General features: G+C 43.3%; 1 protein-coding gene and 1 long non-coding RNA gene across 2 annotated transcripts; one reads left to right on the plus strand and one right to left on the minus strand.

Annotated features, from left to right (window-relative positions):
- The first annotated feature begins 867 nt into the window (after nt 1–867).
- Nucleotides 868–19568, plus strand: SLC25A33 (solute carrier family 25 member 33). Its single transcript, XM_040586985.1, has 7 exons — nt 868–1006; nt 9168–9347; nt 13767–13844; nt 15400–15500; nt 16638–16704; nt 18052–18335; nt 19007–19568. Exons 1-7 carry the CDS (start codon nt 957–959, stop codon nt 19207–19209), a joined length of 963 nt encoding a protein of 320 aa, XP_040442919.1. The 5' UTR covers nt 868–956; the 3' UTR covers nt 19210–19568.
- LOC121084914 lies at nt 11506–23862 on the minus strand. The gene is made up of 2 exons (XR_005826894.1): nt 23534–23862; nt 11506–13321 (listed from the first exon to the last, which is right to left on the minus strand). It is a non-coding gene; the product is annotated as an uncharacterized LOC121084914 (long non-coding RNA).
- Between the last annotated feature and the right edge of the window lie 251 nt (nt 23863–24113).

Genomic DNA, 24113 nt, shown 5'->3' on the forward strand with positions numbered 1-24113 from the left:
ATCCCTGGGGACTAGGGAGGGAGAAGGACTATTTCCATGCTGCTCACTGGATGCCACCCTTCAGACGTGCCAGGCACTGGCTACAGCACAGCAGGATTTTCAGCGCGCCCATGCCAGGCGCACCCCCGCTCTCCTTGCAGGGTCCCAGGATAAGCCGCCCAACCTGCTCGCCCCCGCAGTGCGGGATTCAAGAACCTGTGAAAGGCCGATTTGGCTGCGGCAAGGTGCTGCTGCCGGAGCTGCCGGAGCTGCAGCAGCGGAGCCCAGGCCTGTGGCTCGCAGCTGGAGGGTCCGGCCTGAGCTTGCCTCTCCATGTGCCAGTTCACCTTCCCGCCACCGAACACCGGACCCGGAGCAGACCTGAGCTCTGGCTCCCGCGCACTACGGACACGCAGCGCGGAGCCCCTTCCGGGAGCGCCACGCAGCTGGCACCAGCGCGCACCCTACGCCTGCCTGCTCAGGCGGCCCAGCGCCAGGACGCGGGCGGCGGGCACGGCCGGCGGCGCGGGGGGGGGCTGCAGCGCAGCGGGAGGGCCCTGGCGGGGCGCGGGCTGCCCGGGCGGCCGCGCAGGCCCCTTCCCCGGGGATGCGCAGCACCCGCGGGGCGCGGTCCGGCCGGCGTTGCGGGCTGCAAGCGGGGCCCGGGCGAGGCCGCCCCCCAGCGCCCCCCCGCGTCCGCACGGGCTGTCCCCTCCCCGCCGCGGCCGGTCACGCGACCAACCTGCCGCCTGCGCTGCCAAGCTCCGCGCCTGGTGACGCCACCTGGCGCGCGGGCCCGCGCTACCGGCCCGCCGGCCCCGCCCCTCACGGCCCCGCCCCGACGGGCCCCGCCCCTCACGGCCCCGCCCGCCTGTCTAGTGATGTCACGCACCGCCCGCTAACGTCACACGCGCGCCGCGGCCTGGCCTCCGCCTCCAGCTAACGCTGGCGGGGCCGGGGCCGGAGCCGGAGGCACCATGGCGGGCGCCCCGCAGGAGAATACGCTGCTGCACCTCTTCGCCGGGGGGTGAGTGCGGCGGGAGCGGCGGAGGGGCTGTTGCCTGCCAGGGAAGGCCCCGCGGCGGCGGTTCCTCGCGGGGCGCTCGGCCGCCGCCTGCGTGAGGGCCCCGCCGTGCCGTGCCGGCGGCGGGGGCGGCTGTGGCGGGGCCGGTGGCGGGGAAGCGGCCCGTGGGCACCGGGCGCCGCCCGCCTATTCCCCGCCGCTCCCCTGGCGTCCCGGCGCTGCAGCGGCAGCCGCGGCTTCCCCTCGGTCTCCGGGCCCGCGGTGCCTCTCCAGAGCCGGGGGACGCGCCCTTAGCGCCGAGCAGGGTCACGGTGCGTCTTGAGGTCAGCATCGGGCTGCCGTGGCATGTAGCTAAATATAATTTGAAAATGCTGCGGTGTCCAGCTCTGCTAACTGAAACGCTTCGGTCGAGCCCGGCCCCTGTACATAGTTCCCGCTGAATCAAACGGGAGCCGAGGATGTGTCCGAGGAGCCCTGTGTGGGCGGCAGGCTTTACGCTTTCTTGATGGACCGTAGCTTGATCTTACAAAGGAAGGTGTTTGTACAATGCTTTCGTGGGCTCTGCACGGCGGAGGCTGTGCAGCTGCCTCAGCTGTGTAACTATGCTGAAACACAAGCACTCCAGAAAGGGAAAAGGAGTGTAAAAGAGAGTTAAGGAAGGTCCTGGTACTGCTGGGTAGGTGAGCTGGCATACCAGGCCACTTCTGTTAAGTTCGTGAGAGGACTTGTAATTTCTTGTTTTTGTTGTGTTAAAAGCTTAAAGTAACAACCCAACCCATCAAGCAAAAACTCTTAAAAAACCTCTTGTTAAATAACTTAGTACAGTGATTTTAATAGTGTCCAGTGACATCATTTTATGGCGTAAATTAAAAATACGTTTTTAAAAAACAGGTTCTGCAGGTAGTAAGTGCTTGTTGTATGCACATCTGTCCTGACCAGACATCTTATTTTATTTTAATGGTTTTTTTTTTAATGGCTTAAACCATCTAAGTAGTGGAATATTGTGTTTTGCTTGTGAGCTGACAACAGGCGGCCAACATGAACTCTGTTGTTAGTTTAAATCAGTTTAATAGTAGACCATTGTTTCTTCTGTTACTATACAGACTTCAGTGTCCCCTGATGTGTCGCTGGAGCTGTAGGTTCGTTTAATATAGTATTAAACCCAACAAAGGTAAGCTTTTCAGAGACACTGCCCTTTTGCTGACTTGAACGCTAAGTGCTGGTTTAAGTCCTTTCTTCCCCTGGCCTCCCCCACTTGCATTAGAGTACCTGGAGCCTGTGACAGAAACTGGATCTGAATGTACGCATGCAACTTGTTTGGATAATAACGATGCCCATCCAGAACTCTAGATGCCCTCGTATTACTCATCAGGCTATAAATAAATAGGGATTTGAAACTCCTCTGTGTGTTAACCTAGTATTGGTGGAAGTGTTTTCCTTACTCATTTCATGTACCCTCTGCCTTCTCCAAGGATCCTAGTAAACAAACATTTTCTGCAGCAGGCCTAGGAAGTCACCAGGAGGGAGAAGAATGGGAACACAGCACACTATCCCCCTGGCCACTCTGGTATAATAAGATTTATCTATTTCTATAGCAGCGATGAAAATACAGCACAGAGGACAGACATGGTCTTTTAGGTTATACATGCCTTTCAGGGTTCACTGCTGGACCCGATTCTTGTTCTGCATATCTTTTGTTATTTAAAGAGATGCAGAACAGTGTGCCATCATTTGTCTCGTTGTGATGTTAGAGAAAGGAAAATGAGACAGCAAATTCAATCTTCTCACGCGCCAGCCAATGCTGAAGTGTTTGGCCCACGACATGCCTGCCCACCACCCACCAGCCAAACAGTTTATTTCAGAGCAGTTCCCTGTTCAAGGCCCTGAACTCCCATATCCTGTGTGTGTATGTATCTACTAATGCTATTCTCTCTGCTTTTCAAGTGAGAAGTACAGACTTCTTTGAGCTTGCTGGGTAGAACAAGAAATTGAACATTGGTATCAAACTGTTGCCCAAGCTATTAAAACACCTTTCTCTACATGTAGGAAATGCATGATGTGTGTGGAGGGGTGCTGCACCAGCCAGCTGATGGGAGAGAGCTAGAAATCCAAATAATATTAGATATGAGGCTCTGTGCCACATCTGCCTTACGCATTTCAGTTTTTAGTAGTAAAGGATGCCTGCTCAACAAAATCTGGTTAAAGGAGCTCAGCTGTGATAATATTTTGCTACATCTATTACAACATCCAAGGAATTTTAGAAAGAATTGGTAGTGTGTTAGTACTTGTGTAATAGTCTCTGTTGAGATCCTTCCTCAGTCCTTCAAATACCTTTACCTTTGCATGTTGGATAAAATTGCCCCTGCAGCAGAAGAAAGTGTTGGAAGTTCAGAATATTTTATAAGTTGTGTAAGATGCTAACCTTTGTTCAGTTGTGAAGTATTTTTTGCATATAAAGCAAGAACGGCCCATTCACTGGAAATGATTTTGATGGAGACATTACTGGTGTTACGATAGCTTCCTGTGGAGGTGGGAACGGGGCGCTGTCAGCTTAATGATGTAGTACAGTATCTTTATGCGTGCACAAAAAAGGCAGGCCAGCCTCAGATAATATTAATGGCCAGAATAGAAGTGTTTAATACATGAGAGGCTAGGAGTGATGAAACGCACTTGAGTATTAGAAAGTGTTCTCCACTTGTGGGAAGAGACTGCTTCCTGTTAGCCAGCTGACTGTAGGTACACAGTTTCATTGGCTTCCTTTTGTTTCTTTTAGTTCCTTTTAAGACTTGCAGTAGTAACAGCAAAGCAAAAGGTCTTGACATTTTGATGGGAAGATGACTCTGAGGGCAGGGAAGGTTTCAGAAGCACCAAAGGCAGCGATCTCCAAGTTGCACAACAGATGTAAGCATGTTTACAAGTCTGGGCTCCTGCTTCCCTGCTGAAGTCTGTGCAGTTGTTACTTGTTTTTGTTTGGGAAAAACTGTGGACTAGGCTGCATGTTATCTTTCCAACTGGAGTAATGCTGTACTACAAGGATCTCCTAAGAAGTGGTGTTGAGAGGCTGTAGTGCCCTTCATAAAACTGGCAAAGAGCAAAAACTGAGAACAGGCTTTTTATCTTGATTTCATTTAGATACAGTGTGATACGTATTCTTTAGTTCTTCAGTTCAAACTGGGGGGACGGGACGGGACTGTGTTTCAATAAAACCATGTTTGTCACTTTCTTTATGTCTTGGTATTGCAGCCCATGTCCGTAACTCCCTTGCTCCTGTGGCTCTGAAAAGCAACATTAGATGCCAAAGCTTGCTTAAGCCACCTGTAAAAAGAGTTGGAAGCATGCTTTGGGAAGGTTGGTGACCTCAGGCTGCTTTGAATTGAGGGCATGATGACATCTGTCTCCATGAGCATAGGTGGATGTCTTGGTTGTAGCTGAGATGTGCCTGATGTACTGGGTTGCTGAGAGCCTTGCTTAAAGTGTTGACTTTGACCTGGGTTTGCCTGAGTGTCTAGTACAGGTCACAGAACTAATGAAAAGTCACTCCCCAAATTAGTAACCAAATGACTTGTGTGGAGAGGGACTGGTATACTGCTGCCATGGATGTTAATTGTGAATCAGTGTGCTAATGCTGACAAACCACTTGGGAAATAATGTGTCCATTCATGGAGAATGGTGATGAGTGGCGTTCCCCAGAGGTCTGTACTGGGACCAGTGCTGTTGGTGACGTGGACGATGGGATTGAGTGCACCCTGGGTGGGTTTGCCAATGATGGCAAGCCGTGTGGTGCAGTCAACGCGCTGGAGCGAAGGGATTCCATCCAGAGGGAGCTTGACAGGCTTAAGAGGTGGGCCCAAGCGAACCTCATGAAGTTCTACAAGGGCAAGTGCAAGGTCCTGCACCTGCAAAACGTGCCAGGCTGGGTTATAAGTTACTGCTCTAACCAAGCAGATCATCATATTTGCTTGTGATCTTGGTAAAGTCAGTAGTACTCTAAACATTATTTTTTGTTTGGTTTGCAGAATTTCCTTCAACATTCAGCATTGTGATATTATTTATATTAAGAATATTGCTCAGTGATTAAATCTAGGACAGATTTAGGACAGTAAGCCCTACTCTTAATTAAGATTCTTGGCATCTATATTAATTGTGCTAGTGGGTGCTGAGAGTTTATTTCAAATGCAAGTCATTGGTATATTGAGGGTGGATTTTGTGAAGATAGAAGGTTGGCAGCAAGAGGAAAATTGGAACTGGATTTTGAGATTTGCATCCTTGGCATGTTTTTTAAACAGTATTTTGTTTTTATGGAAGTGAATAATTTTTCTTCAGCTGTTAATTTATAGTATGTTATGTATCTCCATAAATGCAAAGTTTTTTTTTCATGTTCTCAGACCAAGGTTTTCCTTAGCTTCCTTGTTTGGATGTTACAAAGCAGAGAAACTGTATTTTACTGCTGTTACGGTGATATATGCCTGGCCTATCATGTCACTAGAGGGAATGTTCAAAGCCTGAAGTACAAATACTATTTTTCTGGCAGTAAGTGACAGGCTAGTGCTGAGTAACGGTTGGGTGTCTCACATTGAAGAGATTTTTCTATTTGTGATACATGCAGAGCAGGGCATAGCTGGGAACCTATCGTTGCGTGCTTGCCGTTTGACCTGTTGAAGATACTCTACTATAATGTTTTGTTTCTAGAGAGGTTTCTATCTTTTTGATTAGGGACAGATTTAGACATTGTTTTGGGATTTTTGCAAGAGGCTAGTGCAGTAAACACTGCTTAACGTCCAGAATTGTAGTTGTGCACTGATGTATCAAAAATACCAACCCTGACTCAAACCAGTATGAAGACTTGGAGATTTTTGCCTTGATTACAGCATAAGATTTTTCCCAAATCAAATTTATCTGTCTGCATATCCATGGTCTGAATCTTTCAAGGTTTATGGCTGTTTATGTAGCTGAGGAAAGCTGGTTGTTTCTCCTTTCTTCCCAGATGTAGGCATTTGGAACCCCCTAGGAATACCAAGTGTTTCTTTTATGCACAGTGTGTTGTTTTTCAGCCGCCTTTCCAGGGAACATGGCAATGCCAGGGTATGATGCATAGAATTCCCATGTGGAGGAAAATCAGCTCCTTTGAAAAAGCTGCCCAACATATTGAAGTCCTTACTTGAACTATCTGCTGCATATTTATATTTAGGACGTAATGTACGCACCCTGTTGACATTCTGAGAATTGCTCTGTTAGGTAATGCTTTTTTTGTTAAATGTCACACTGACAACATAAACTCTGAGCTGTTAAAACTGATGAAGCAGATATTAACTCATTGTGTTGACTATCAGAGGATTAAATACATATTACCAGAAGTACTTAAATATTCAAGACTGCTTAAATTAACTGAATTATCAAACTTAAAGCGTGAAAAGCAAGGGGTGGGCTAGGAAGGCAAGAGGACAGCTGATGCAGCAGGGAGTATGCAGAAAGGCTAAAATATATGGTTGAGATGTCATGCTAGACTGAGCAGCTGGTGGTTCAGAAACAGCAAATGGAGTTTGTGTTCTGAGTTTATGAATTGTTACTGTGAGAGTTGTTTTAGAGTTCACAAATGTGAAATAAATGAGGGCTGAAGACGGCATCCACAGTAGTGGAGCATTGCTAGATAAATGAATTGGGAATTAAGGCAATCAAATTCTCTTCATCGAATTCCCACAGACTTACAGTTTCTCTTGAGTATGTTGATTACCCAAGTGTTAATTGTACCTATTTCTATCTATTGGATATACATAGCAGGAAAGCTGGTAGTGGGGGTCTGCAAGAGAGATCCTCAAAACGCTTCCTGCCTGCTCAGAGTTGCAAGTGTGAGCAGTGGGAACAGGAAAGGGTTTGCTGGAGAAGCCATTCTTGACCAGTCTTTTCCCCCCAAGATCTAATTTCAGAGAAGTGTGAGCAATGTGAGCAGGATAAACTGAAGCCATGTCCTCCAGAGTAGCATTGACACAACAGAAGACTTGTATCCAAGCCCTGGTTCAGTACACAAAATAATCAGAGGCCTGATAAGGTCTCTGTGAACACTGTAATTTTTGAGCCAAATGACACAACTTCAGCTGCTATGTACCTAGTTCCATGAACAACTTGGTGGCTTTATTCAACAGTCAAAGCATAAGTGGTTTAAAAGGGATGAAGGTAAAGCTCTTTCTTACGCCATCTGTCACTTTGAATGTGTGGATTGTCCCTAGTTCAGGTTTTCTCCCCTTTCAGGAGAGAAGCAGAAAAATCAAGAAGTTAGAGCAGGAACTCATGGAAGCATGCTGTTAAATCATATTGCCAGTCCCAGTGAGAACACAGTTTCTTCAGTTCGATGCGTTTGCATCTGAAAAGCATAGTGTTTGGGGTTGTGTGCTTAGGACGGGATCTTGCAGAAAGTGAAAACAGTAGTGATGAAGTTATATTCCCTGGCCATGTGGTCTAGAGTGTCCTTTTGAACCTTACAAAGAACCTTAATTGTTGTGGTTGTACAATCAGGGCAGCCAGGCTATTTGTTAATGAAAGTGCAGAGGCTCCAGGGTTTTGGCAAAGAATGGTTACTGTTTGGTGTAAGGCATACTGTTTCAGCAAGCAAAATAAACTACCAGATAAAGCATTTATAAAATAGTATGTATCAACAGCTTGGATTTTTCTGCCATTCTTTAATTGCCCTTTTCCTTGTGTTTAAAAAAAGATCCTCCTAGTAAAATAGTTCATGTACAGAGGGGGCTTTAGAAAATATGCACTAGTACCTTTATTAATGTCATTTTATGTATCTATGTTCCCGAATCAGTGCATGCAAACTTCTTGTGATTCTAGCAAGCAATGCTTTATTTATGCATAAGACAAAGGAGAGGATTTTTTTTTAGGTCACCTCCCTTTCATGGAAGACTACTTAAATCACAATTTTACATTAACATCAAAGAGAGTGAAGTTGTCAACTCATGGCTTTTTCTAAGGAAGATCACAAACACAGGTTTTTGAGGGAATTGTGTGCTTTGATGCTTGTGTAAACAATGGGAATGTTTCCTGATCCATCGGTTCAGTTGTAGTGAAAGCCCACCACTGCCCCCCCCCCCCCAAAATCTTTACTTAGGTCTTCCTAAGTCCCAACATGTTTGATTAATAAAATTTAGATTTAGTACCTTTTAGCCAACCTCAGCATTATGTATAATTGTAAAGCTTGACAGAAGGAACATTCAATTGCTGAAGAGGAGTGGCAGCAGAGAAATAATTTGACCAGTCACTTTCCAGATCACTGATTAAAATGAAAATCAGTACTCATATACCTTATGTTCTTGGCCTGGTATGCTTTTTCTGAGGCCCAGTCTGACTGCGTTAAGATGAGTATGTGCCTATTATAGGATCATTTATTTCTTATTTATATACATATTTTTAGATATATAAGTGTATCTATATGCACACGTGTGTATATTTTTTTCATCCTTCTATTTTCAGTGTATGGGATTTCTGTTCTTCAGTAGCCTTTATGTCTTGTTACTCTGTTTTCCCACCTTCCCTCTCATCGTTATAGTTTCCTTTCCCCCACCCCTCCAAAAAAAAGTTGATATCCGTTGTTTTTACGAGGGCCTAACTTAATGCAGTTTTGATATTTGCTGCTTCTGTAGACAGCTGTTTCAATCGCATGTACTGAAATGGTGAAGAATTATATTGCTGTGTTTTCAGTCTATACTGTCCTGATCCCCAGCGGCTTGTTCTCATCTGTCAGCTTCCTGCTTCCCATAAGAAAAAGCCATCCAAGGGCATGTGTGTTTTAGGACAACAACCTCTGAAACATGGATGTCTCTGAAGTTTTTACAGGCAGAGTTCCAGGTCCTGGCAGAACATGGGACCAGCAGGTGGTCAGTTAGGAATTTTTTTGTTAGTGCTGGATATAATCTTTGTGTTTACCAATCTCTTCACTGCACATGATCATAATAACAGTTTCTCAACCTTTTCTCCCATCCCTTAAGGCTTGGGAACAGTCTCCCTTGCCTAATGCCAAAACTGCCCTGCTTCCTAATCACTTGTCTACAATACGGAGCAACTGGAGGCAAGCCTTCAGCTTTTATTTATATGCCATGCTGTGATTTGACACATCTGTGCAGCTATGTTCTCCTGACCCTGTCTTCTGTTTAATTGTATTTTACAGATGCGGAGGAACTGTTGGTGCCATCTTTACGTGTCCCTTAGAGGTAATAAAGACTAGGCTCCAATCTTCAAAGCTAGCCTTCCGCACTGTCTACTATCCACAAGTCCAGCTGGGGACCATCAGTGGTGAAGGAGTGGTCAGGCCAACGTCTGTATCACCTGGGCTCTTTAGTGTTCTCAAGTGAGTACTGCTCCTCCTGTCATTCAGTGTTGCTTGACACCAGTGATCTGAGTTTCAATTCCTCTGTGCAAACATGGAGCGCAACTTCTGCTCCGTGCTTGCACTGGAAGGATTCATGTTGATTGGGTTTCTGCCTTAAGCAGTAGAAACACAAATTACTCTTCTTAAAACGCATACGCGTTCAGGACTCCTGAGCATTCCTTTGAACTTCCTCAGCAATTTGTTTCTACCACTTAAAAACTTTCCAAAGTTAATTGATTTGAATAAGCGTCTGGAGGCATTACTCTTAAATGGTTTCCTCACATTTAGGCTTTTAGGTAGTTACGACTTCCTAGGGATCAATACACAGGACATACTGTAAACTCCCAGTATGCCTTAGCTCGGGGGAGCTATCACAGAAAATACTGTGGAGGAAAGGGCTTTTTCAACACTGGCAAGTGTCGTCTTTGTCTCTTATTGCAAATAATCATGTTTGCTGTCTGCTTTAAGCATGGGAACAGGTAGCCCTTGCTGGGGCCAGTTCTTGGCAAATGATTGTAGTACCGAATAAGCTATATATGCTGCCTTCTTCCTTTTCCTGGAGCCATTCCTGGTTCGCTTTCAGTAGCTACGAGAGATACTTGTTGCTGTTGCTGCCCATGCTATTTACCTGTTGTCCTGATTTCAGCTGGGATAGAGTTAATTTTTCTTCTTAGTAGCTGGTGCAGTGCTGTGTTTTGGATTTGGTGTGAGAGCAACAATGATAGGACACCGATGTTTTTAGGTGTTGCTGGGTAATGTTTATACTAAGTCAAAGACTTTTCAGTTTCTCGGGCCCTGCCAGGGAGAGGGCTGGAGGGGCATGGGAAACTGGGAGGGGACAGAGTTAGGACAGCTGACCTGGGCTAGCCAAAGAGGTCTTCCATACTATACGACATCATGCTGAGTATATAAACTGGGGGAAGAAGGAAGCCGGGGGGGGATGGACACATCCAGCATTATGGCATTAGTCTTCCCGAGTAACCGTTATGTGTAAGGGAGCCCTGCTGTCCTGGAGATGGCTGAACACCTGCCTGCCCATGGGAAGTAATGAACGAATTCCTTGTTTTGCTTTGCTTGCATGTGTGTCTTTTTTGCTTTACCAATTAAATTGTTCTTAACCCTCGAGTCGTTATGATTCTCCTCCTTATCCTTCTGGGTGAGGGGGAGTGAGCGAGCAGCTGCGTGGTGCTTGGTTGCTGGTTGGGGTTAAACCATGACACCTGTTTGGAGGGAAGTTTTAATTCCCGTTTTGAAGTGTGCTTTCTTCCAAGCATCATATAAAGTGAGAGCCTGTAGCCTTTCCTTCACCTTAGACCAGCGTTGTAACAAGGTTTCTGATTCTCTGCACTTAGAGATGCATGTAAGCCCCTGATCTGTCTTTGAAGCTGGCCCTGCTTTGAGTACGAGTTTGATCCAATGACCTCTGGAATTCTGTGTTCCCATATATTTGAAGTTCACGTTGTCTGCAGTCCTGTGTGGGTGATCTATAACCGAAACTTATGGGAGTGGGGGAAGGACACTTTTTGCAAAAGCAAACTCACTAAAATGTAATGTCTAATGAGAATCTTAGAAAGTTGTATCTTCTCCTCAGCTATAGCTGACTTAATGAGGTCTCCTCTGTTTATCCGATGATGGCAAGTTTGCTGGTGTTCTGAAAACCTAATGCTTCGTTTCTTTATATGAATCTGTCATCATTACTTGTCACAAATAATACCTCTATGTTACCATTTTTATAGATTGTCACTGAAGTCTTGCTGTTAGATGTTGTCTTTGCCAATTATTATTATTATGCATCAATCTTATCTACACCTGCATTACTTACGATTTCTGTTAAAAGCCTTCTGTGTGGTTCAGGCTGCAGCAATTGATGCTCCAGCTGTTCCCTTTTCAGATGTGTATTCATAAAGAAGAGGAAATGTGGAATTGTCTGCTTACAAGTGCTGAATAGTTTTTGCCAGCAGCTCTGAAATACAAATCTCTACTACTGTGTTTCGTATCAAAAGCACCGTAAACTTATGGTTCAGACCTCATGCAAATGGATTGAGTTTATTTGGATCACTGGGCACCCCAGGGTGATGCAGAGAGGTCCTGTTTAGATCAGGTATCAGAAATGCCAAAGAAAATAATGACTAGCAAAGAGAGTTGAACAATTTTATGTAAGGCCAACATGCTTGGCAGATTGCCTGGGGAGAAGCTGCACAGTTATATAACAGTAGATTGCTAATTCAAATTCTCTGCAGAACTATCTGGCTAGAGTCATTCTGGGACTTGAGTTTCTGTATTGTAAACAGTGCTGCTTTCCCCTGCCAAAACATTTCTTTGTCTATTCAGAGGTGAGTCTAGAGCAATTCGTGACTGAAAATGTAAGGTAGTGCCAGTTGCCTTTAATTTTCATCTCCTTTCTCTTGCTGTCTTTTCACCTTGCAGCATTGGACTTTAGTCAGCTGTAGCTAAAGGAAGTGAAAACTTCAAGGCACAAGGCTTCAGTCTCTTGACCTATCTTTTTCTGGGGTTGCCTTTTTTTTTGGTAGGAAGAGAGGCAATCGTTTAAAATTGGGTCAACCTTTTAATATATTTATTAAGCTCATTAAACTTGGTGATTGTGATCTTGATTTCATTTTGCTTCAGGAATTGCTCAGCTGCATGTATCACCAAGTTTTTGACCTGCTTACTTCAGAGGATTGAGAAGTGAGAGCAAAATATTTATGCTGTCATTCCTTTGCAGGCATTATCTATGAAGAAACAGATAATGCTATTGATTATGATCTTTCTGATAAAATAAAAATATATGAAGAAAGAAGTGAAGTTAGCTCTCTTGCTTTTACTCTTCCATCCCTTTCTCAATCCTGGTCATGCATATACTGCTAAACTGGATGTGACTTGGGCCTTCTGGTTTAGCAGAATTGTATGGCTAAAGAAGCAGCCGTTAGAGCCCTACATATAAAATCGCTCTGTAAGAGTTAAAGGTGTTGAGTATGAAAGCCCCTTCACTGCTGTAAATAGAAAGAAAGTAGGTACGTAGGAGGGCAGGTTAAGCCTGCTGCTGAATAGAAAGGACTCCAGAAGGACACGCTGTTTTTGTCTAATCCATTTAAGATTCTGATGAGTTAGCCCAGCTGGAATCTGCAGTCGTGACTGTTAAATGACAAAGAACAAGTAGTTGGTGGATCTGTCTCCTTGGAGACACTCAGCCATGGAGTTTACACAGAAAGTTCAACTCTGCTGCAGAAAAAGTGTTTCAGAAGCTCCTGTCTGATGAGCTTGGTTCTGGAATCTCTGGGGAACATACTCAACAGTGCTAATGATTGGAAAGCAAATTCTGGAAAATTGGCAGTTCCACAGGTGCATGTGAACTACTCATGGAACCCAGCATTACCTGGATTTTCTTGTGTGGTTTTCACATGGTGAGTTAAGAGATCTGCTGTCTAGCAGATTGTGCACTGAAATCACTGTGATTACTGGACTGTACCTGGCTTCCACTGGTAAATACTTGGCTGTTTACTAGTGTTTGGCTGTTGTTTCAGTCCTCATGAATATGTTCACTGTAGTAGCGCAAGGAATTTCTAAGATGTCTTTTTTTTAATGAGACACTTCAGCAAGGTATCGTACAGAACTTGGCAGCTGTGGAGGAAGCTATCCAAACAGTTTATCTTCTTCAGCAAAATCTTAGCCCAGCGTGTCTTCTAAGGTGTGAAGGAAGATGAGTGGAAATGGCTTTGGAAACCTGGGCTGTAGCAATTGTGTAACTGCAGGAAGGTGCCACTTGATGATCTTCGTGCTTTAGACTTGATCACGAAGTCCTGTCCTGACAGGGATTCACAGCAGTGCCACTGTAGTTGGAGTTTACTTGGGAAAGATGATGTGAACTCTTATGAATGCCCTCAAAACCAGATACCCTTGAACCACCTGGGAAGACATAGCTTGTAGTATGGTTGTCACATTCACCTTTCGCTCTGGGGAAGAAACACATCACTAGATAATTGTGAAAGGGAAAAAAAATATCTTTTTTTTTGTGTCTCTGTAGAAGAAGCTAACTCCTGAATTGCTTAGATACAGAGAATGCCAAAAATTTTCTTTGTTCATCAGAGTAAACTATCCCTGGATTCTCCATGAAAGTAATTAAAATCCTGATAGCTTTCAAAGAATCGAAATTACAAGCTTGTGCCATATGACACACATTTGACTGTAGTGCACTGAAGTTTTATGGTATAATGGCTTTTATCCAATAGTGCATAATTCTGCTAATTTTCAAGTATTTTATGTAGCTTAAAAGCGAACAGCTTCACAATTGATACTTGTTGCTTTTGTACAGTTCTTTTGACTGACTGTGACAACAACAAGAAGCATAACTTTTGACCCAAATGCTATCTTTTTTTCCCCTCTGTTTTGTATTTTAAGGTCAATTCTGGAAAAAGAAGGACCAAGGTCACTTTTCAGAGGGCTGGGTCCAAACTTGGTTGGAGTCGCACCATCAAGGTAAATAGTTAAACTGTTGCTAAAAGACACGTTTAAGGTACCAACCCAAATAGTGCAGTGCCTTTGTGATTCAAAAGAATAGGTCATGAAGTTATCCCATATGTAAAATGAGATTTGTGTGTGTATACGGCACAGTATACATACCAAGAATACTTCTAAAAATCCACTTTATGCTTTTATGACACTGGAAGGTACAGATTAAGGCGTTTAAATTCCAAGTCATTGCAAGAATAGTGCTTGAGAAAAGAGGAGAAAGAAAAATCTGTAGGATTAATATTTGCATTTTTCTAATATGATCTGCTACTTTCCTGTGAATACATAAAAGTGCTTGTCAAACACTGAGTAGGAGCTAGATGCCAGGGGAGAGGAGTATCTATCTTGTCCCTAATTGCCTAAATTATTCTCAAAATAAAAACTGCAGCTGAAGGGGAAAGTCTTGCATTGCTGCCTCATTAACCCCGAAGGGCTGTGTCCGTCCCTGGTTTTTTTTTTGGTTGGTGTCGTTTTTTTTTTTTTTTTAACAGCAACAAAAAAGTAGCTGCAAAGTTTGTGTTTGAATGTCCTACAGGCACCTGAATGGTTTCTACATGTACCTGTGACTGTCCCGTTCTTGGCAGGGCTGAAGATCTTTTTGCCTAGCAAATGTTAAAACTTGTGAGCAATAGGAAATTGGCAGATGTTCTCTGCCTGAAATTGAACCAGTTAAAAAGGAACTGGAAGAGTGGTGTACTCCCTCTCTGGCCTCTTGCCTAGTAGGTAGGATGTTTCCCCCGGAAGCAGAGAATCCGTTTCTGTACAGGTAAACTTTGCAGGAGGGATCTGAATCCAAGACTGACTGCTTTTTCATGCAGCTCACTCATGCTGTCTTTTGCCTTTCTTCATATTCTTCCATAAGATTGGAATAAGGCACCTTAGGGAAATTCTCAAACTGTAGCCACCATTATCCACCTTTTTCTAGCAGCTCATTTAAGGAGCTGTGATCTGAACACGCTTGGTTCCGGCAGCTTCTTACTTGTCATACTGACTGTTGCAGAGCAGTGGAACTTCCTCTGTTCCTATGCTTTACGTAGAGGTTTGAGATGTGTAAAACTTTGGTTGCAGTGCAGGGTTAAGTGTTTAAAGCATGAAGTGCTGCTAATGTAGTTACAGTGCTGAACGAATTTTTGGAAAAACATAGGCTCCAGGTGGGAAAGTGACATTCCCAAGTTCACAGATTGTGTTTAATGGCAGAGCTGGCGTAGGTATCCAATCAAACTTGCTTTGTCCGTAAGAATACGTTGCCTTCCACTCAGATTTGGTGTGAAAGTAAAATATTTCTGTCTTGTGGGTGTCAAGTTAGATAGTTGTGCTGGAGTGTAAGGAGAAAAAGGAAAACCACGCAACCCTGTGTTCTTGTAGATGGAAGGAGTAATATGAAGGCCTCTTTGGAGAGAAAGTCTTGTTTTTTGGGGGGTGGGGGTAAGAACAGTAATGTGCCTAACTTGACTTGGTGTATATTACATTGACCTTCTTCTTCTCTCTTCCCTGCCCACCCACCCTACCACCTCCTGCCCAGAGCTGTCTATTTTGCATGCTACTCCAAAGCCAAAGAGCGATTTAATGGCATTTTTGTGCCAAACAGCAACATTGTGCACATCTGTTCTGCAGGTTCTGCAGGTATGTGTTTGTAATTAGTTTTCCATATGGTCTGCAGCAATGTCCCAGTGTCTAGCTTCTTGCCAACAGCAGGCAATACATGCATTAGTGTCTGTGTGGCTCTGAGATGCACCTTAATTCTTTAAAGTATTTATTCCAAGCTCTTGTTCCTGCAAGACTTCTGTCCCTCCCAGTAGTTAGGAAATGAATGGAATGAATCATAAGGCAGGGACGGGACTTTCGGTCTGTCTGTATGGGACCTGAGCTACCACACCCATCTTGGTGGACATATGTGCATAGTTGTGTTATATGAAGGAGTACAGAGGCCGGTATGTGGCGCGTTCTGAAAATGTACGTCTAGTTTGAGGTTGTATATGCCAGAAAACAAGAGTTGGCTAGCTCTGAACTTACCTCGTCTACAGAGGAACTGTTTTCCTGTTCAGCACTCTGAAATATTTCAAGATTGTTGTTTACTAATTTGGGATGAACTTTTTTCCAACTACAATGCTATGGTAATATCTTCAAATGTAAGAAAAAAATATTAGTAGACACCAGCAAACTTTTGATACTGTTTTGGCCAAATTGTTTTAGGGTGTGGTACTTTTCCTACCAGGATGGGGAAGATGGTTTGTTCTTGTAGGAAGAATACTGTAGAAGAGCTCCACTAGTTCAAGCATCAGTCACCAGAGTGATCATTAAAAATAATCTTTCCTAAACTAATCTCTTAATTATGGGTGGATTCTGTTAATGACGTGGCTCAATGGCACCACCTAGAGCCTTGGGGAAAACAGAAGAACTAACTGTGTATTCCCCGCAGGTTTCCTTTTACCTACTGTTGTAAAACCCAGTCAGTAAGTAATGTATTTATTGTCTACAGCAGTCTTCAGGAACATGAAGTACATATTAACATAAGTGCAAAAAGGAAGAATCCTTTAAGAAATTCCAAGGTCACTGGTCAACACTTCCTGAAATTTAGCATGAGATGGTTCTCTGGCAAGAGAGAGATTATAAGTTACATACCTGCGTGTCTTTTGAAACCTCTAGGCAGAGCTGGTAACTAGAACTGTCTCATTGCATAGCGTATAAAGTTCACGTTTGCTATGGCAATACAGCAGTGTGGATTCAGCTGAACATTTGGTTTTCTTTTTACTTTTTCAGCCTTTATCACAAATTCCTTGATGAATCCTATATGGATGGTGAAAACCAGAATGCAGCTGGAACGAAAGTAAGTAACTGATTGAGGGAGACTGGATGCCACTGAGTGGCTAAGGGAGCCTCTAGAAAACTGAACTTTCATGGTTTTCCTCATGGTTCTTTGTACTTTGATAGATCTTGCCCAATTGCTTCCTTGACTCTCAGTTCCACCTTCAAGCCACCATGCTTCTGCCTGGTTAGACTGAAGGTTAAGGTTCTCTGTGTCCTACTTAAGTTTCATGCACAGTTACTATGAAGGATGTGGGAGTAGCCTTGAGTGTTAAGTTAGGTTCAGTCTCTGGTTTCGCTGTGAATCTTAAGTTGGGCACAGCATTGTTTTTCTCTCAGATTCCTGCTTACGGAATCTTCTGCGCTTCACGGGTTGATATTGAGGATAAATACATCAAGGACTGAAATGCTTTGATACAGCAGTAACAGAAGCTATGGAAAGGTCAGAAGACCTCATATGGGAGGCTGAACATGAGATTGCAGTCTGTGTCCCATTTGGCAACATCACCTGTATTGATCCTAGATCATACAGATGTGTGTGTTACTGCAACAAACAAAGGTACTGATACACAGCCAGGTAGCTGTAAACAGAAGGGTGATGTTTTTACATTGTAATGAAGCCACATTAGTTTAATTTCATAAAACATTCTAGAGGCAATGAGAATCTGTTGCAGTGGTTTAATTTTCTTTTGCTTCCTTCAGTATTGTATTACTGTTAACCATACCTCCTGAAGACAGTGAGGGAATTTGACAGTAATAACTTTTATTTGAGTGATTCACAGTCCCTGGTGGGTATCAAAGCAATGAGGGACTCTGCTAACAGTCCCTCTGTTAGCAGAATTCCATTAGAATGGAAATTCCTTCCTGTAAGGATATGTTAGGTCAGGTGAGAAGGATCCTTTAAGGCACCACAGCTTACAAATAATTCATAAGACTTAATTTCAGCACTTCACAGGGTAGCACCTTTGAACTGAGCACTGCCTCTTAAAATGAAGAATCGTATCTCATGTAGGCAGACCTCTGTCTCTTGGCCTGCTGAAGATGGCTTTAAATGAATTACTAGTTTAATGCAAAGCAGTGTCTCTTCAATGCTTGTTATCTTTTAAAGCGTTGGTGTCTATTGTGATAGACTGGATAGAACTTGAGCTGGAAGAATTATTATGAGTATGTATTAGTGAATTAGCAAAGCTAAGAGTGCTCTATTGGCATGATAGTCCTGCTCTATGCAGTTTTCCTAGATGATTTCTTTGTAGTAAAACTTAGCAGAGAACCATTTCTGTAGTTACTAAAACTATAGAAGGCCTTGAGGTGTTTTTTTAGTATCAGTTCTTCTGGGCTCATTATATGCTCTGTTCTGTTTGTTTTTTAGAGTCAGGGGTTCAAAACCAATGAATGCTTTGCAGTGTGCTAGATATGTTTACCAGACAGAAGGTATCCGTGGCTTTTATAGGGGCCTGACTGCCTCCTATGCTGGAATTTCTGAGACCATTATCTGCTTTGCTATTTATGAAAGTTTAAAAAAGCACTTAAAGGAAGTCCAGATGCCCCCTTCCTCTCCTAACGGGACCGAAAGGAACTCAACAAACTTCTTTGGACTGATGTTTGCTGCTGCTGTTTCCAAGGGCTGTGCCTCTTGTATTGCTTATCCACATGGTACGTTGACTTTTCCATTTATGACTACAGTAGAACAGCTGTTGCCTGTAATCCAGGACGAATGATGGGGTTTAGGGCTGCAAAATTCTTTCTGGTTTGAATGGCCAAATGCATGTTACCATGGCCTGTGCATATGCGCTGGCATTTTCAGTACTGGTCCCACTGTTCCTAGTTAGTCCGTAGTTGGTGATTGGGACTTCCTAGTTTAAAAACAGCTAAAAAATGTCAAAAGAAATCGAATGGTTAGTGCTTCTGTTCTCACTAGTGGCCTCATCTAGCAGAGTACCCACAGCCTTTGGGATTCTGTCATCAAGTGGTGGGAAACACTTGTGGGCTGAGCAGTGTTATTCTTTTGGATAGACATGAATGTTATCATGGTTATATAGAAAGAGCAGTATTGATTATGTGAACATTAGTGAAGCATTTAGTTCTCTAGCTTGAATGAGCAAATAATCCCTTTATTCCACATGAAAAGGAACTCGTCTTTAACTTTGCTTTTTGCCTGAAGGACAATGTGTACAGGGTTCCATGGCTGAACGTACCAGCAGGCAATTGGTACAGGAAGGTTTTCATGTCCCTGGGTTTTGCATACTCTGTCCTGGTAATGGCATGTTTCTTAATGGGAAGGTTTAAGTCTTGTTAATTTTGGGCTCTGTTTTACTTGCCTGCAGAGGTCATAAGGACACGGCTGCGAGAAGAAGGCACCAAATACAAGACTTTCATTCAGACAGCACGTCTGGTTGCACGTGAAGAAGGCTATCTTGCCTTCTATAGAGGACTCTTTGCCCAACTCATCCGGCAGATACCGAACACAGCCATTGTGTTGTCCACCTATGAGTTAATTGTGTATCTGTTAGAAGACCATGCAAAGTAGCAGAGCCAAGACGCCTGTTACAGATTGTAGACCAATGTCTTCGTTGAACAAATGGTTCTTTAAGAGGCTAATGCAGGTGGCAGTGCTGGTGGAAAAACTACAAGTCTGTGATCACCTGCTGGGTATTTCCTTTTGGATTCATGCTTTCTGAAAGGTCTCAAGTCATTAACGTTAATAGTTAATTATAACTTTTTTTAACTTAATGATAATTAAACTGCTACTAAATTAAATTACACTATTTAATTTAAGTATATGTTTGTCCTTTTCCTTAAGCACAGCCGTATGTGGTAGAGGAATGTACCTCATACTATCAACTGATCTCTTGGACTGATGTTCATTAAAACTGTATTAAAACAGAAGAACTGGTCTGGAAGTGTGAAAGTATTTTCTTACCACTGGAGTCATGTCACTTTTTAGCACTGTAATAGCCTAATATGCAAGTAAGTTTGAGAGTTCTTCTGGTTTATGCAAGGTGCATCGTTCATTGCTGTGTGAACATTATAAAGTGTTCAAGTAGAACAATCTTGTAGTATGTTTCTCTGTTTTGATGCATGGAATATGCACACCTGAATCTCTTAGAAAAGCCATTTAACACTGGAAATATTGCTCGAATATGATTGTTGCAGGCTTTTAGTAAAAATTTAATTACAGTACTGTGTGCTCCTATGTATTTGGGATACATGCTGATGTTGGTGTGTGTAAACAGATCTGTCATGACTTGGCATTTAGACCTTGCTTTTGTGAAGGATTGAGAAGCATAAGGACAGTCAGTGATTGGCCTGGCTGCCCTGCAAAAATTCAATGAGATGCAGTAATTTGTTTATGTGTCCTGACCTCAGCCTTCTACTACTGTGGGGCTTTTTTGTGTTAGGTTTTCCTTATAAGTCAATGTTAGGGGTCTGGAGAGTGGAAGAGAGGATAAGATGGGTCCCAAACACCACAGGCTAGAAATGCAGTTCTGGATTCTGCTTTACAATATGATACTTACTCAGGATTATAACCCTCTTAATTTGATGTCCTTGTAGAGTAGTGCTTCTGATAGGAATGAGGTACTATTGTCTCATGGATGTGTCATTGGAGTCCACACCAAAAAAATACTAAAAAGCCTATGTAAATAGTTTCTTTATGTTGTTACTTGATTTGTAACTGAAGGAAATAAGGATTCACCACCTCCAGCAGCCTGTTGAACAGTTCTCATGTTTCACATAGATACAGTATCTGCCTTCCCCTTAAAAGACATGATATCAAAAGGGTATTTTTCAACAGTAGTCACGACATAGTTTTTACCTTTCAGTTATAAATCAAATATCCTGCATTCTTGAGATTAGTCCTTTCATAAATACCAGAATGTGCTTTTAATTCTAGTAGTCTCTTTACCACTTGTATTGCAGCAGTACCTTGAAATTAAAAGTATTGTATATGCATAATTACTGATAGTGCAGGATAAAATATTTTGGAACTCAAATGGGTAGATTTGTGTTTTGCTTTGGCTATACTATGCTCTCCTATTCATGAGTGTCATTTGTTTTGGCAGCTGAGACAAACATTACAGCATTTGAGCCCAGCTTCAACCTTCCCTGCTGTTGAACTGAACAATGAGCTTCTCATGATTTGAGCAGGTGTTGAGTTCTTGAGCATAAACAAGTGTTTACAGATGTCTTTGACTTCAAGGACCATATACAGCAGAGGTGGTGTCTGGACTTGGAAGGATCATGCAAAGCATTAAGACAGCCTAGTAGTGAGTGGGGTTGTCTTTTTATAAAATGAAGTTGTCAGGGTAGTATTTTGTTATAGAAGCAGAATGGGTTCATAACTGGATTCAAACCTTCACGTTTGTTCTTATTAGAACCTAGCTGATGACTGGGTACTTGAGGTCATATTTGACATCAGTGTGATGGAGGAGCATAGTGCAAAAACGGTAGAATGTGTGTATACCTCAGTATGAGGCAAAACTGCAAAAATAACTGATTTCTGTTATGTCTTACTGAAAAAAATGGATCACGTTACCCCTAAGCTAAAAGAGGAAACAGTTGAGTAACTAAAAATTGGCTTGGCTTTTTTTATGGAGACGATGAGCAGCAAAAGCTTTAGTCTCTTTATAGGAGTCAAAACTCATACTGTGCTGTTTCTATTTTTGAGAACTAGGACACTTGTGCTGCTACTTTGAAACATTTTCTGAGATTTTCTTTCCTAAAGTAATATTTCTCTGTACTTAACAGTACACTAGCTCACTTTTAAAATATTAGTCGAATGTGTAGACTGCTGGTGTCTTTTGAAAATGAGGGGAGTTTGGGACTTGGTATGAGAGAAAACAAGAGAAAGTGAACAAATTTTTGCTCCATCTAAATCTGATGGAAAATCAGTTATTCAGCTGAAATTGAAATGAAAAAAAGCTTTGGTTTTGTTCTTTAAGCTTGGCTACCAACCCTGACAGGATGTCTTAATTTGATGAGGGTTAATAAGCTATATTGGGAGCTAATAGAATTTCTGAACCCATGATTCCTTAACCCTGTAAAGAGTTAGGTGATGTTCTGTGAACATTCCCGTTGATGTCACAGAGTATGGAATAAGCCTATTACCAGAGGGAAGAATTTGGAGTAGTTGTATCTTAAGAGATAACTGAATTTAAAAATAACTACCCTTTCTCTGGTTGTGAAAGAAAAACTGAAAGCAGTTTTCACTGTTCATTCCACCTCTTCAGCTTCCCCAGTAAGTCAGTTTTGTGGAAGGTAAGTGATCTTACCAGTTAGAATTTCCTGGGCAATTCCCCTCCTTGTTTAGATTTCATTACTAGACCCTTTGTAGCTTAATTATCAGTAAGGTGATGAAACTATGCTCATATCCGAAGTGACCGACCGCAAAGTTTTCATTAACCTTACCAGGACCAAGTCTGTTCCCGTTCATAAATTAACAGTTAAATAGAAATTACAAATGCACTGTTACTACAATAGTATGAGCTACTCATGTTGGTTAATTTAGCTTTGGAAGCATTTCTTAGGCATTTGAAGATATCTCCAGTCCTTACACTATAAAACTGCCTCCCTTTAGGTATCCATGGTTGCCTTGATATCTTTCTGGGGATGGTGATACCCCGCTGATGGTTGTGATAGATGCTTGTGCCCCTCACCATGACTTACAGTTGTTTTGCATAAGCTCCTCATTGGCTCCTCATTACCAAGGAGGAGACTTGGTAAACAATGCATCAGTGGTTGGGCCAATACTACAGGTACAGTTGATAGGGAGGGACTTCTGTGAACAAAAATAGGCAATCTCTCCGGTACTGTAGTCCTAGAGGACTTGCAGAAAGGCTTGATGTGCCAAATGACTGGGTTGTTCATCCTCCTTGCCTTATCATTTGGTCTTAAAAAACAATCCCTAAATAAGCTAAAAGTGGAAGAGCAATGGAAAAACTATGGGCCCCTTGCATTTATCATGTGGAAATAGTCACTGTTAGCCCAGAATTAATTTCCATGGTTAAATCTGTAGTGGTAGAAATGGAACATTTAAGACAAGCTTTAAAGCACAGCTTACTTCCAGTACAAATACTTGTCTATGAAGAGCTTTTACATTTGTGGCTTTTTAAAAGCATGGTGTAGACACAACTCGGTTCTGAATTTTAAGCCCTTCGGTCTATTGTGGTGAGAGGTTTGGTGTTTTTGTTTTAACCAGGAAACCAGGCAGTTTGTGACAGGGTCAGTCTCATATTTTGGAGAGGTTCTTACCTCTTCATGTAAAATTAGGGCATGACTGTCAGACCACCAACCACTTCCAGTTCTGCAAGAACAGTGAATCCCACCCGCCTCCCCGCCGTGTGCGCCGAGAGGGGCAGAGCATAAATGGGTGTTGCTTTGCTTTCTAAGGGAGAGCTTCTGAACAGGCCCGACCTGGGGAGCTACTCCTGTCAGAGACCCGAGGGCTTTCTGCAAAATTTCGTTGTTTATCAGTCTGTCCAGGGAGGGGGAAAGTCTAGATCAGCAGTCCTCAGCTTCTGGCTTGCAGGTCCAACTGCCTGCCCAGGCCTGTACTTTCATTCCCACTCCCCCTGCCAGGCTGTCCCTCGGCTAAAGTGAGATGTGGCAGCACGTGGTTTACCAGGTCAAGTTGATCGGGGACCACAAAAGGTGTGTTAAAATCGGGGGTGGGGTGGGGTGTGTACGGTAATGTAGCTGGAGGGATCTTCTGTTTTCCCTAGACAACCAGGTGGTTTGGTAGGAAAGTACATCCTGAAAAAAACTATTTTCTTGGAACTGCCTCTTCTTCCTCTGCCCCTGTTTCATTTCCATAATTCTGCAAACAGCCACCCCTTTTCCTCAAAGATACTCACATTTAATTGCCAGTTCCCTGCCTTGTTGCAGATCCCATTGTTTCCAGTTTCGTTTGTGCATGCGGGCCTGGAGGGGAAATCCTTCTCGGTGGAGATGTAGTTTTTAGAAGCCTCGAGAGCCCTGGCTTGGGCCTGGAGCAGCACACATCTGGGCTAGCGCACATCTGGGCTGCTGCAGCCACCCTTCGCTGGGGCTTCCTGCACTCCTGCTCTGCTGGGGCTGCAGCTGCTTTCGTAATAGTGTCCTGCATCTGCATTTGGGGAAGGAGGGGGGGGCAGGGGGAGGAAAAGGTAAGGAAAGAAGCAGGAAGGGGAAAAAGGAGGAGGAAAAAAAAAAGTGTGGGTGAAAAGCAAGGGAAGAAAAAGGAAAAACAAAAGCACGGGGTGGGGGGAATAAATGTGGGGGAGAAACCCGAGGAAAAATAAAAGCTTGGGGGGGGGGGGGGAACCAAGGGGAAAAAAGGAAAGAAAAAAAAAAGGGGGGGGGGCAGTGAAAAGCAATGGGGGGAAAAAGGGGGGGAGAGAAAGAAAAAAGGCAAAAAAAAAAAAAAAGGCACGGGGAGCAAGCAGCAGCGGGGTC

This window comes from Falco naumanni, chromosome 3, assembly GCF_017639655.2.
Source record: "Falco naumanni isolate bFalNau1 chromosome 3, bFalNau1.pat, whole genome shotgun sequence".
NCBI lineage: Eukaryota > Metazoa > Chordata > Aves > Falconiformes > Falconidae > Falco > Falco naumanni.

Bases quoted from the DNA above. Each gene is read 5' to 3' on its own strand.
- SLC25A33 (XM_040586985.1), top strand. From the start codon at position 957: ATGGCGGGCGCCCCGCAGGAGAATACGCTGCTGCACCTCTTCGCCGGG. The intron at 13,845-15,399 runs GTAAATAGTTAA...CCTCCTGCCCAG, and splicing joins GTTGGAGTCGCACCATCAAG to AGCTGTCTATTTTGCATGCT. The intron at 16,705-18,051 runs GTAAGTAACTGA...TTTGTTTTTTAG, and splicing joins AGAATGCAGCTGGAACGAAA to AGTCAGGGGTTCAAAACCAA.